Source organism: Medicago truncatula, chromosome 5 (genome assembly GCF_003473485.1).
Source record: "Medicago truncatula cultivar Jemalong A17 chromosome 5, MtrunA17r5.0-ANR, whole genome shotgun sequence".
Lineage (NCBI taxonomy): Eukaryota > Viridiplantae > Streptophyta > Magnoliopsida > Fabales > Fabaceae > Medicago > Medicago truncatula.
The window spans coordinates 26,217,039-26,230,059 of record NC_053046.1 but is presented as its reverse complement, the minus strand read 5'-3'; the positions used below and the strand labels follow the sequence as shown (position 1 = coordinate 26,230,059).

The 13,021-nt window shown below is 35.7% G+C and overlaps 1 protein-coding gene across 1 annotated transcript; it reads right to left on the bottom strand.

The window, feature by feature from the left end:
• Window positions 1-4,769: 4,769 nt before the first annotated feature.
• On the bottom strand, window positions 4,770-11,626 carry LOC25495019 (oxysterol-binding protein-related protein 1C). The gene is made up of 10 exons (XM_013598538.3): window positions 10,984-11,626; window positions 10,330-10,686; window positions 9,203-9,302; window positions 8,605-9,035; window positions 8,347-8,502; window positions 7,582-7,749; window positions 7,350-7,490; window positions 6,995-7,225; window positions 6,629-6,742; window positions 4,770-5,141 (listed from the first exon to the last, which is right to left on the bottom strand). The coding sequence occupies exons 1-10, from the start codon at window positions 11,437-11,439 to the stop codon at window positions 4,956-4,958; spliced, it is 2,340 nt and encodes a 779-aa protein (XP_013453992.2). The 5' UTR covers window positions 11,440-11,626; the 3' UTR covers window positions 4,770-4,955.
• Between the last annotated feature and the right edge of the window lie 1,395 nt (window positions 11,627-13,021).

The following is a 13,021-nucleotide window of genomic DNA, read 5'->3' as shown; positions in this document are numbered from 1 at the left end:
ACGGGTAGACTAGTATAAATTGCTCGACATTATGTTCTATATCCAGAAACATTATGTTTCAAAAAAAAAATTCATGATATATAAATATTGAGTAAATAAAATAAGAACCAAAGATATGCAGCATTCATTAATGAAAATGGACAGCATGAGAAGAAGTGGTCGTACAATAAAATTAAGCATGACCACGACAGAATGTATTTGGCATAAACATAACCCACTGAAGCTGCTTGAACAAACCTTTTTGGTGGGATAGAAACACGCCAAAAAGATAGGATTTAGGAAATTGAAGCTAGGTCCCATATTGCCTGAGAAAACCCCGATTATTTCTTGTGCTAAAGTAAAACATGAACACTTCTTTTTACAATGTGAAAGGAGTTGACATTGTCAAATTCCACCATTTCATAAGAACAAACAAACTATCAATGAAATAAATTATCATTCTCACTCCAATTGGATCTTTATATGGTGTAGGGATGGCAATGGGTACCCTATGAGTAGGGTACTGCAATGCCCTTCCCAATACCCACATTTGAATCTGTACCCTCGTGGGCAACAACTTTGTTGGGTCACTGGGGGGAGTTCGGGAAACCGTTCATATCGAGGTTAGAACAACTGCACAAGCAAGAGAGACACCACACTCCCCCCGAGCTCCATTTATGACTCAACAGTGGTATCAGAACCCCGATCCGACGAAGGGTACGACCGAGGTAGCCAGTCCATTTGCGCATAAAGCAACAATGGCGGTATAAATGAGTCGGTCCGTTGCGGAGAAGCCAGCAACGGCGATACAAAGTAAAAAGCTTCTGGTTGAGGGGTAGCATGATGAATTGATGGACTCACACTTGAGGGGGAGTGTTGTGTTCAAGTGTGAGTTATATGTCCCACATCAGATAGAAAAGAAAAGGTTAAACACCTTATTAGTAAGAACCCATAAACCCATTGCCTTAAGATTTTGCGTAAGAGTGTGGCGTCTCTTTTACTTGTGCGGTTGTTCTAGTCTCGATGTGGGCGGTCCCTCAGACTCCCCTCGTGACCCAACAAACTTTAGTACCTTTCCTCATACCCTATGCGCACCTTAATGCCTATACCCGCACCCATTACCCACACTTTAACTATGAAAAGACAATAAAAATATCACAATTGAAATAAAACTATGGTTCAAAAATTTTCAAATCAACTCATAAAATAGTATGAATTGAGTATTTAACAAAATTAAAAATATCAAAGATTGTATTCCAGCAGGAGGGATCAGTTATTGTATTAAGTAGTTTTTAGGTATAGGTTTAGGCTTAAATAGCTAAATAAATTAATTAGTTATACACAAAATATAAATAAATTATTTATCATATTATATAAATTTGTATATGCGGGTTGCAGAGCTGGGCAGTGTAGTACCTTTACCTTTACCCGTACTCATACTCATTTAAATTTGCGGGTAATATTCGAACCCAAGTTCAGACCCATGAAAGCGGGATTTTATCCTACCAATTGTGAGTATTTTTTGCGGTGATCCATCGAGCCTGGGCTCAATTGTCATCCCTAATATGGTGGTGTAGAGTGGACTTTGAGTGTCGAACACTCTTGAGTAGCAGCCTTCTTCTCCAGAGGGAAATGTTGTATCTACACACACTCTGAGGTCAAGTTGGTAGCTTCGTGAGTGATAGAAGTATCCAGGGTAAAAAGTAAGTGTATATTGACCAATGCCAAGAGTAATTAACTATAGGATCGATTTAGGGTTTTAGTTCTTGGACCATTACTTGAACAACTGTTGTTGAAGGACCATCATTGGATTCATTCTGAGTGGTCCAAATATTCCTTTGGGACTTCGATCCAAAGAAATTTAGATTAGAAAAATGTTGTTTCCACATCAAAGGATTCTAGAAAACCATGAAAATATCAAAGTAACTTCATCGGCAGTTAACTGCCCAATGAAAATTAGGAATGAATTTATTGTTTCATGGTGTTTCTTAACTTTGTTTGTAGTGTAAACAACAATTTTCTTTAAATTAAGAACGGGTCAATAATTTGTTGTTTTTAGAAAGAAAAAATTATGCACGACCACCACCATACACAGTAACAGTGGAACAAAGAAAATGACAATATATAGATGGAAATTATATGTCGTGAGACTGTCGGGGGTCACAAGAGTTTCTCTTGTTACCTTCACCTACCTTTGCCGATTAGTAGATTATCTATCGAAGGTTACTAGATTCTTCGATTGGGACTTATTCATTGCAAGAAGTGTATTTTTTTATAAATTAAATTGTTATCGGATGGTATCTCTTATTAAATTAGAAAAATCTTAATAAACATTATCAGTCCTAGTTTTTTTTGGGACTGTAGTGGTGTGCAAGTAACTTGATAGGTTGTCCAATGCATTAACAGGGCCAGCTCAAGGGTCAAATGGTTTGATTTAGGGATTTAGCTCAAAATTTTGGACTAAAAAATAGGTTTCAAAAGTGTTAAGAGTCTCACATCGGTTAGGAGTTGGTCTGAAAATATGTTTATAAGTGGGGGTAATCCTCACCTCACAAGCCGGTTTTGTGAGGTTGTGTTAAGCCCAACCACGATTTCTAATATGGTATCAGAGCCTCTTCACGATTCTTTGGGCCACTTGAGTCTCACATCGGTTAGGAGTTGATCTGACAATATGTTTATAAATGGGGGCAAACCGGTTTTGTGGGGTTGTATTAGACCCAACCACGATTTCTAATAAAAAGTTTTGACCACCTCATTTTGTGAAGGCAATTGTCTTTTGACATAGGTTCAAACCTAATTAGACTCAACAAAATATTTTTGTTTTTTATTTGCATTTAATTTTTTACTTTAAACCTATATCATGTTGAGCCAGCCCTATGCATCAACATCAACTTGTAAGATGAGATATATCCTTGTTCCGGGGGAAAATAGAAAAAGAAAAGAGATATCCCTTGCTTGATATTACAATGAAATTTCAAGAACCCATCATCAGATCCATAGTATTTTTACCGCATTATGATAAGCTAGAGACATTTGCAAGAAGCAGCATGTTAAGCCACCTTCTCTTTGAATCTTTGATGGATGCTAGAGTTTGCTGCATTGAACTTTTGACCGAAGGTTTATCTTGGGTTCCGATGTGGGAGAGGTATATAAATAAAATAAGTAATGATATTTGTAAGATCAGTTTATGATAACTTTTGTGAGAATTTTCTTTTTCTTAAAAGAAGGGGGGAGGGAGGGGAGAGAGAGAGGGGGGGCAGGGAGGGAGGGAGAGAGAGAGAGTAATAGCATAATGAATGTATGAGAAAGAAAATTGTACAAAAATTATTGTTCAAATATCATTTCTCTTAAATAAATATGAGCTCTTATATTGAACATCGCTGACTTTCTTATTACACCACTCTATTTGTTTCCCTTTCAACGTGTATATCATCTGGTGTATGGTTGTTTAAAGATTATTTCTCTATAAATCATTCGGTTGAATTCTAATTGAGTCATAGCCATACCAAAATGAAAGTTGCTCAATTGACACTTCAATTTTACTCCTGATCAGGTCGTAACTTTCGACCAGCTTTTTTAATCAAGTGAGCAATTTTGAGGTGTATCCAAATATATCTGAGAACTTAAAAATGTATATAATTTTTAATTTTATTTTTAATTATACACAAATCAGTATTTACAAACTTTACAAAGATTGAAAATATATTTCACTTTAATCTCTCTAATTTGTTTCCCATTATTTTTAAGGATCATGTTAAGCAGAAGACACTGGTTAAGAAAGCCAAAAAAAATAAAATTTTAAGTTGAAAATAACAATTTTTAGACCTTCGAAAAGTTGACTCCGGATGAAATTAGATTTAGGGCTTATTATCATCCCAGCTTATTCTTCCTATTATGGAATTGACAAGACTCTGATAGGACAAAAAGAAACAAGAATCTCATTCCTTTTCAAATTTGTACAATCCCATTTCCTTTGTGAGTCATGGCATCCATCCCTATGAGGAGAATTGGGAACCATAATAGCTGTTGATTTGATGGAATTGGAATTCAGGTCAGAGGGTTATGTATTGAGATGTATGTCCATATGGCAGAGATTTGGGTTTTGGGAAAAAGTAGATGTCAACTTGAAACATCAAGTCAGGAAGTAGGAAGGAGATACATCATTTCATTTTCTCTTCTTCAGCAAACCTGATGATGTGATTCTTACGCACATCATGTACTTGTTTTCGAAAAAACTTCCACCAGACAAAACTCACCAAAATAACTGAAAGAGAAAAGGAACCAAAATCTCCTAGATAACTGAAGCTCTACTATGGTCTATGTATTTGCCGTTTATATTTCAAAGGCAGGGAGCTTTCAACTTCTTACCTGCATGCTGTCGCAATTATTTAATACTTTCACTATCAGTAGTATATAGGTAAAATACAACTCAGTTAAACAATCACCGCGAGGCTTACACTAATACCTTTTTTGATGGTGGCCACGGTTCGAACCCGAACCTTGCATATATTATGCATTGTCCATACCAACTAAGCTAAGCTCACGAGGACTTACACTAATACCTAACCATATGGCCAGTGGCCACTATTATTATAGATCAAAACGGTCGATAAAATAGTATATTGAATTCTTCCCTTCAAAAGATGGAATTAAATAAGATTGTATATTGAATTGAATACTAACATTTGAAAACAACTCAAGTTCCTCTTTTTTTTTCTTTTCTTTCTTTCTAAGTTCCTCTCTTCCTAATAGTTTTGGTGACTAATAACAAAAATGGTATACAATGAGACTTGGAATGTAAACAAAATCATATTATTACCTGCTCATTATTTTCAAATTATATACTATCAAGAATGTCATTGGGGTAACTTTCAAATTATATACTAATACTATCATGGATCTCATTGGGGTACTTTAACTGCAATCACAGTCGTGACACCCATCAGTAAAAAAATTGGAGGAAAAAAATTGAAAAACTACAATGTAGTTGAACCTTCATCTAAAAGATGCTCAGAAGGAATTTGACCAAAAATATTAGGACAAGAATTCCAACTTCCTTGCTGCCGGGCTTCCCAATATCCTCCTACGTAGCGGTAGGTACCACTTGTTTTATCCCTAGCAAACCATTGTGGTTCCCAACCACTCTCTTGCATCTTCCGAGCCTAAATCCCAATAAAACAAGTGTTTAATCCGTAAGGACCAGAAACATGTGGTAAATATGGTGTAAAAACGTTTTACATAGATATCAAACATACCATTGTCAAAAAAACAAAATCATGTAGATTAATTTTAGATATTTTAGGAGGTAGCATTAGAACAAGACATGGTAGTCAAATATAATTGGACCTTTGTCTAAAATTTACAGTTTGAGTACATAATTATTAAAATTAAATAGGAATATAAGTTATAACATGAAATGCACTAGCATATTTATCGCTCCAATTTCCCACCTCACAAAGGTACCTTTTGAATATTTTCTGATATTATCTACTAGCTAAACAAAGAGCAGATCCCCTACAACGTTGCATCTAGATATATCAAATGTGCTCAAGGCTAGAGATCGTGCTCAAGGCTAGAGATCAAGACATTACAGTTAAAGCAAAGATATGGTAAAGTGTTCCCCTAATAAGTTTTTCTCTTAATATTTTCTTCACAAGTGTATTCAATGTTGATTACTAAACTAAGAAAAAAAATTCTGTGTTTGCAGCGAATTTAAAAAGCCCTAAAGATGTTTTTTATTAATTCAAAATAGGGCACCTGTTGTTTTCAGCTCCATGCAAAAAATTGTTACCTTTTGGTTCCTCTTTGTGAAAATGATCGCAATTGGTCCCTTTCACTCAAAAAAGAGGGAATAAAAGCTGACTAAATTTGAGAGACTGGGCCATAATGAACTTATTTTAGTGGACCAAAAAATATTTACATGATTTAAAACTAAAATGTAGAGTTCCAGCGGAACAGACAAAGGACAATACAATGCTGATTTCTGAATAACATCTTTCATTTCCCTTTTCACATGGAGGGTGGAAATACTTGAATTTGAATAAACAATCAAAATAAGAACATTGAGAATTAGGAGAACGTATAAAAAGTTTTGAAAGTTTAAAACTTCTCTAGCCATGTAATAAGCAGTGTTTATGGATATTTCCTATTTACTACTTCATAATTCTATGTAGACTAGTATTGCTTAGTGTACAAGGAATGGCGTGTGAAATTCTTACTAACTAATGAGAGTGGATGAGACACCACGTTGTGGACAACTTTGTCAAAAACGTTTCTGTTAAAAGGTCAGAAATAAGGTAATGCTTATGGGGGTGGCTCAGTGCTAAATTTGTTTCCTAGTCTTTAATTGTTCGACAGTAAGATGTAAGGAAATCTAAAATGATATGAATTTCTAAGTAACTTACTCACTCCCCTCTCATATAGAGCATGGTTTATGAGGAAACAAAATCAGATAGAATTAGACTAAAAGGTTTGGTATATTCATCATTTCTTATCCATTTTCATGAAACCAAAGTGTACCAATTATCAACTCTCACGCCTTTTCCGTTTGTTTTTTTGGCCTTCTAGTATGTTGACCAAACGCACACTTAAGGCTACCCTACAAGTGAAACAAACAAATGAAATGCATAACATAAAATGAAATATCTACCTGCCGTTGTCGCTGCTCTAGCCGTAATTTTTCTGAATTTCCCATCTCGTACTCCCCATTTTCCAAATACCTCTGATCTGGTCTTAACCTGGAATCCGTAGGTGGCAGCTTTTCCTAAATGCTCAAATAAAATTGATAATCAATGTCCAATTCCAGGTACATGCACAATATCTTAAACTTTAAAGCTATGCCATGTTATAGAGATAGTCAAAAGGTTCCTGTCCTAATGCAAGTAACAATTTTTTCATGTGGCAAAAGATGACAGTGAAAAACATAGCAAATTTTTCTTTTAAAAAGCAAATATAAAAAGTAAAAACTAAACACACAGATTGGAAACACAATAAAAGATCGGGTAAAAGCACAGACCTTTAATCCTGGGGTAAGTTCATTTAATGTGATGGCAAAACGAGTTAAGTTATATCTAGTAGGAAACTTGGGAGGCTTGCTCCGCTTCCATAGTATTTGCGCTTCTGGCAGAGATTCATAACCTTTCCCCTTTCCACCATATTCTCCATTAACATAATACATGCTGTCATTCCACTTTCCCATTAATGTAGCCAATGTTTTCCCATTTCTATCCTGAACAGTACCTTGAACCTGCAAAGACAGACAAACTGCAATTAGAAACTATCATATACAATAAAGGATCACATCTCAAGTACTATATTACACAAAAGTTAAATTGTTGCAAATACATAATCTGTAAAACATATAAAAGCACCTGGTGAGGATTGCGATCAATCATAGATTGTTCCTTGAATTTCAGTTTACATGAGTATTCTTGGTTTCCCTGAATGCGCATTGTACCATAGTGATCCAAATACAGCTTTCCCAAAATGATATTGTATATTGATGTAGTAACCTGAAAGAACAGTTCCAATTTAGAACCGAATCAGGGTATAGTGTTTTCTTTGTGGCATTCAACACATAATAGTGCAAGAAGTTAAATGTACCTTGCTCCACTGGAATATTTCACCATCATCAAATTCTAATGTCAAAATACCAACAGGATCAAGTTGAATTGATCGGCCCCAAAATTTGCTCTTTAAGTTGCTATCTGCCCAAAATTTCCAACCTGTACCCTCACAGTGACATGCAACTATCATAGGGTGGTGACTGACCTGAGAGGAAGCAGAAATAAGTATTTTAAATTCATAATGCAAATAGTGTTTGTAGAAACAATGATATCACTTGTTAAATACAAATCAGGATCTATTGTATTTTATAGGGTTCTATGGAACTCAAGCACACAACCACGTGTATTTCTTTTCATCAAATTAAGTTGGGTATCTAGGATTCTACTTCAGTTCTTCCTCAAAACTGTTTCCTTTTCATCCTGGAGCAAGAAGTTCTAAGGAACTCTAATAAACATAACTACTTTATGCCTGGGAATCTCAACAAATAAAAACTTAAATACATACATCATATAACAATCACGAATAACAGAGTCACATGCTCACACCTTTTCAATTCTGTCTGGTAGTCCATCAATGACAGGTTATTATAAAGTATAATGCTAAAGACATAGTAAGGCTTGTGGCATTACCTATCCCTGAAACATGGCAACCTCCCCTCCCCATAACAACAATAAGAAACTTTCACTTCTAATGAAATTGTTCTAAGGTGTCGAATAGTACATTGTTAACACATATGCAATCAACATAATCACAACGAAAAATTGTGTATTAATAATATCATTGTGTAGACTAAGATTAGACCTTCTCTGAGATGAAACGAAAACCTTTATCTGGAAATTCCGCCTCATATGTCTCCCCTAGTAATGGATTAAACGGTTTACAATTTCTCCCATCAGTTGAAGCATAGGCAGATACAGCAAAAGCAGCAACATTGAGAATCCTCATAAGGGTATTGCCCTGAACAACATCATCAATGGTTTTAAAAAGTTGTAACATTGTTTTCAGCAATACACTGAAGCAATAAACATTGTGAAACTTGGGTACTAAATCCAGACTTACTCTTTTTCCCCATTCATAAGCTCGGTCAAGGAGATATGAGTACTCCATTTCTTCACAGCATCTTTGAAGAGAGGAGAGAGGTTCATTAAAATAAACAGGGAGACATACTTTAGTTAGATCCTTCCCAATATTATCCTTAATCAATGACCAAAGACTGACACCTTTCTCTTTTTCAACAGGTTCAGGCAATTTTTTCCGCCGCTTGACGTGGGGGTAGTTAGTCCCAACAGATCTAATAGAAGGATCTATATCCCCCTCGGATCCAACTACAGAGATCCCTTCATCATCTGAAGAAAAGGATGAAGCCCTAACAGAACTGGATGATGATATAAAATCACGGGTGTCAAAAAAGGGGGTATCATCATCATCTGTTTCTTCCTCTGCTGCATCATTTCTCTCATTATCATCCTCAGACCCACTTGCACTAACCTCTGGATTAAAAATTGAAAATGGGAACAGTACATAGAAAATCAGTGTATTAAATATAATAGCTGGCATGGAAGTACTTCTAGTTTTTTAAGAAAATGCATAAGCAAAACAAAAAATGAACAATTAGAAGTTCTTAAATTTATGAACGGCTGAATATTCAACCACTTACCACTAAACTTTTCCTGCCTCATCATTGATGAAGCCTGTTGGCCATTCCATTGTCTTTGGCTCTCATCAACAACAGTGTTTTCCAGGTCAACCTTCTCTGTCTACAATGATTAAGTACAAATAAATTTTAGTACTACATCAGGAAAACAAAATTTTAGCCTTAATCAATATGTCAATAAATATAAAGAAGCAACAAAAAAAAAAAAAAAACTGGATCAAACAAAAACCCACTCCTGGAATTTTAATGAGGGAAAACCATTTTTTCCTTAAAAAGAAATGCTAAGACAATAATTGGAAGTGGTCAGCAAGGTAAGGAATTGCATTTGCAAAACACGTTAATTCATAATGGGCTATCAGCCTAACTATTTATGAAAGCGCGAGAAATTTTTGGATAAAAATAATATAAGATAATTCAAATTTAGGTGTAGTATTTTATTATTTTCTCAATTGCTGAAAGACTTCTTCGTTCAGATAAACAAACGAAACCCATAAATATATCTCAGCAGTGTCTCTTTTCAGCCTTATACAAAATTTTATAAAGACAATTAACATTAATTTGTTCATAATAAGTTGGCGGAATAATTTCCCAATAGTATTTGGCTGCTGTTATGTTCAAAAATTATCATAATGATTAAATGAAAAAATAAAAAAGATCATTTAGACTTTACATAAACACACTAACTAGAGCTTCATTTTTCTGATTTAAAATTTATATCTTAGAGACACCACAACACCGAAACCCTATTTGAAGGATCTAATTAGTAAAGAAGTGATTCTGACTGAATACAGGCTATAGGACTAATTGTTTGCTAAAACCAATGGGAAAGTAAAGGGGGAGAAATTGACCAAAGAATACTGAATATTATTAATCAAAACCATTTGTTTTTGGCTTTTAATTGCAAACATACAAATGTACAGCTCAAAAAATGGAGAAAAACTATAGTTAAAACATGTACAGGCTAATATACGATTCTCTACTTTCTTTTAAATGAAAAAAAAAAAGGCACTATCCCGCCTTCTTGCTGATAGTAATATACGGTATTTAAGACCAGCATTCCACAGAGCAGAAATCAAACAAAATTAGCCAGTTTGATTGGTATGAAGTGTTCTACTTTTCATTAAATGTACCTCCAAATGGCGTAAATTGTCGATTAGTGCCAACTGCTTCTGCTTAAGTAGCAATAGCTGGTTTTGTAGAGCAGCATACTCATTCCTCATAATTTGCTCACTATCCTGAATAGCTTCTTCACTAACACCTTCTTCCATAAGCCGATGCCTTAGCTTTTCAGTTGAAACGGCCGTATTGTCCACTGGAGCCATCAGCTCACTGATGGACATCCGAGGAAACATATCTTTGACCGCATACAAAGCCTCCACCCATGCCACTCGATCATCACGAGTCTCAGCTCTCAAGTGCAGTGTCTTTGTCCCGGTGAAAATGGAAAACCGTTTATCATCGGATCTGCTCTCGCGAATAGTTGAAACCTACAATCAAACCTTTCTTCCCGTAAAATACTACACATAAATATTGATAATATGATCTTATGACAATAAAATTCAGATGTAATCACATGTGTCGGACACCGAATACGCCTTCCATCAAAAGTGGATAACTCATTTATTCAGGTTCATATACAATTGAAGCTTGATTAATTAATTAATTACTTTAAAAATCAATTACTAGTTATGAATTTCAACATTCAGACTCAAATTCCTCTTTTAAACAACAACAACAGAATTAAAATTAAAAACGAATTAAAGGACAACGGTTAATGCATGAACCTTGAGGTGGATTTCACCGAAAGGCTTACGCCAATTTTGAGAGTGATGAGAATTTCTGTTACGATTGATAATACGCATGGATTCATCGCCAATAACCTTGAATCCTTTCTCAGTTTCAGGATTGATTACAATCTTATCAGGTCCATGAATCTTGTAATAAGAAAGAACACCATCTTGCAACACAAACCATCGATGCCTCCATCCTTTACCGTAATTCACCCATTTCTGAAGTATTCCAGATATTCCATTCCCAACGAGGTCGTTGATCCTAACGTCAACCGCCGTATGAACCACCGCGAGCTGACTTCCGCGGCTGCAATCACCTCCTCCGTTAGCGGAGATTGCTGCGGAGGAAGATTCGGAGCGAGGTGAGGTGGAGGAAGGAAGAGGAGGCATGGAGAGATGAGCGGGAGATTGATGATCGGAGACTGCGGAGATGCAGCAGAAAGGATGCATAAAATTGGTTAATGTGGTGAAAGAATTGCGGTGGTGTTGTGGTGGTGGAATGTGGTGGCGCAACCGTGGATGACGGTGGTGATTGAATTGAGGTTCATGTTAAAGAGAGTATTTTATTGGTGGTGATGGAAATGAGAAGAATTGAATGGAATGGAAAGGAAGTGTCAAGAGAGAAAAGGGTTAATTTGCGTGATGGATCAAAAACGGTTACGTGCTGAAATATTTGACCAAGTAAATTTTCATAAAAAAAAAAAGTAAAAAATAGAATAAAACATTGAGTAAATGGAAATTTTATTTTAGGGGAAATGGAATTTTTATTAATTATTTCTTATATATGGATTATATAAAACATTTTCACACATGCATTTAGTAAAATTATGTGACGTAAATATTCTATAAAATGATTTGATTAGATGCACACCCTATATATTTCTGATTACATCCAATTTTTTTAAAAAGTTTTTGATAATACTAAAATTATCCTTTTATATAAATTTTCTTAAAATCTTGATTTCATTCATTGTCACTCTAAAATTTCACTCTCTTTCACCAACCAACGATCAAACAATCCTGATGTTCAATTAATCTCTATGGAAGATTAAATAGTGAATCAAAACATCTTTCATTCATACTCGATTGCATATAAATAAGTAAATTTTTTCTTCCTTTTCAATAACGTTGGTTTCAATTTTCTTCTTCTTGTTCAACTGCACTGTACGACAGTTTCAGTTTTTTATGTAAACTAAGTTTACATGAACCGTTTAAGTATGTACACTTAAATTCAGTTTACATGACCTACTGAAACTAAATTTACATGACCTACCAAATTTATTGTTTTTGTCTAGTAGACTAGTGGCTGGAGCTCACACAATTAAATGTGGAGAAGTGGGGTGTCCGAGGTTCGAACCACATACCCTGCATATATTATGCAACGTCCCTACCAACTGAGCTAAGCTCACGGGTAGAGCTGTCAAAACGGGCGGCCCGGCCCGTTTAGGCCCGGCCCGGCCGGGCCAAGGGCTTTTAAGGGCCGGGCTAAAAAGCCCGGTTTGAATATGGGCTGCAAAAAATGAGCCCGAGCCCGGGCTAACGGGCCAGCCCTGGCCCGTATTTTTTTCTTCCCTTTTCCATTCTTTTAAGTACGAAACATACATAAATATGCCGGGCTAACGGGCCAGCCCGGGCCCGTATCAGTTTTTTTTTTTTTTCCTTCCCTTTCTTTAAGGATTGAACATAATAACTTAAATATACACAAATAGGTTAATAGTGAACAAAAGATAAATTAAGATTGATCCAAGATAATAACAATTATCCATAGTAACATTAAAAAAAAAAAAAAAAGTTGTATTTTTTGCGGGCTTCCGGGCAGCCCGGAGCCCGGACGGGCTAGCCCTAACGGGCCAAGGGCTTTTACGGGCCGGGCTAAAAAGCCCTCTTCAAATTTCGGGCTCCAATTATTCGGCTCAAGCCCTACATTTTATTCGGGCTTTCGGGCCGGCCCTTACGGCCCGGCCCATTTTGACAGCTCTACTCACGGGGACAGTTTTTCCCAATTAATTAAGGGATATATGTTAAATCTTTT

What these genes read in the sequence shown, in the direction of transcription:
- LOC25495019 (XM_013598538.3), bottom strand. Translation starts at nt 11,439, where the DNA reads ATGCATCCTTTCTGCTGCATCTCCGCAGTCTCCGATCATCAATCTCCC. An exon ending in ACAATTTACGCCATTTGGAG is followed by an intron (nt 9,303 to 10,329) that starts GTACATTTAATG and finishes TAATCATTGTAG; the next exon opens with ACAGAGAAGGTTGACCTGGA. An exon ending in TAGAGCAGCGACAACGGCAG is followed by an intron (nt 5,142 to 6,628) that starts GTAGATATTTCA and finishes ATTGGGATTTAG; the next exon opens with GCTCGGAAGATGCAAGAGAG.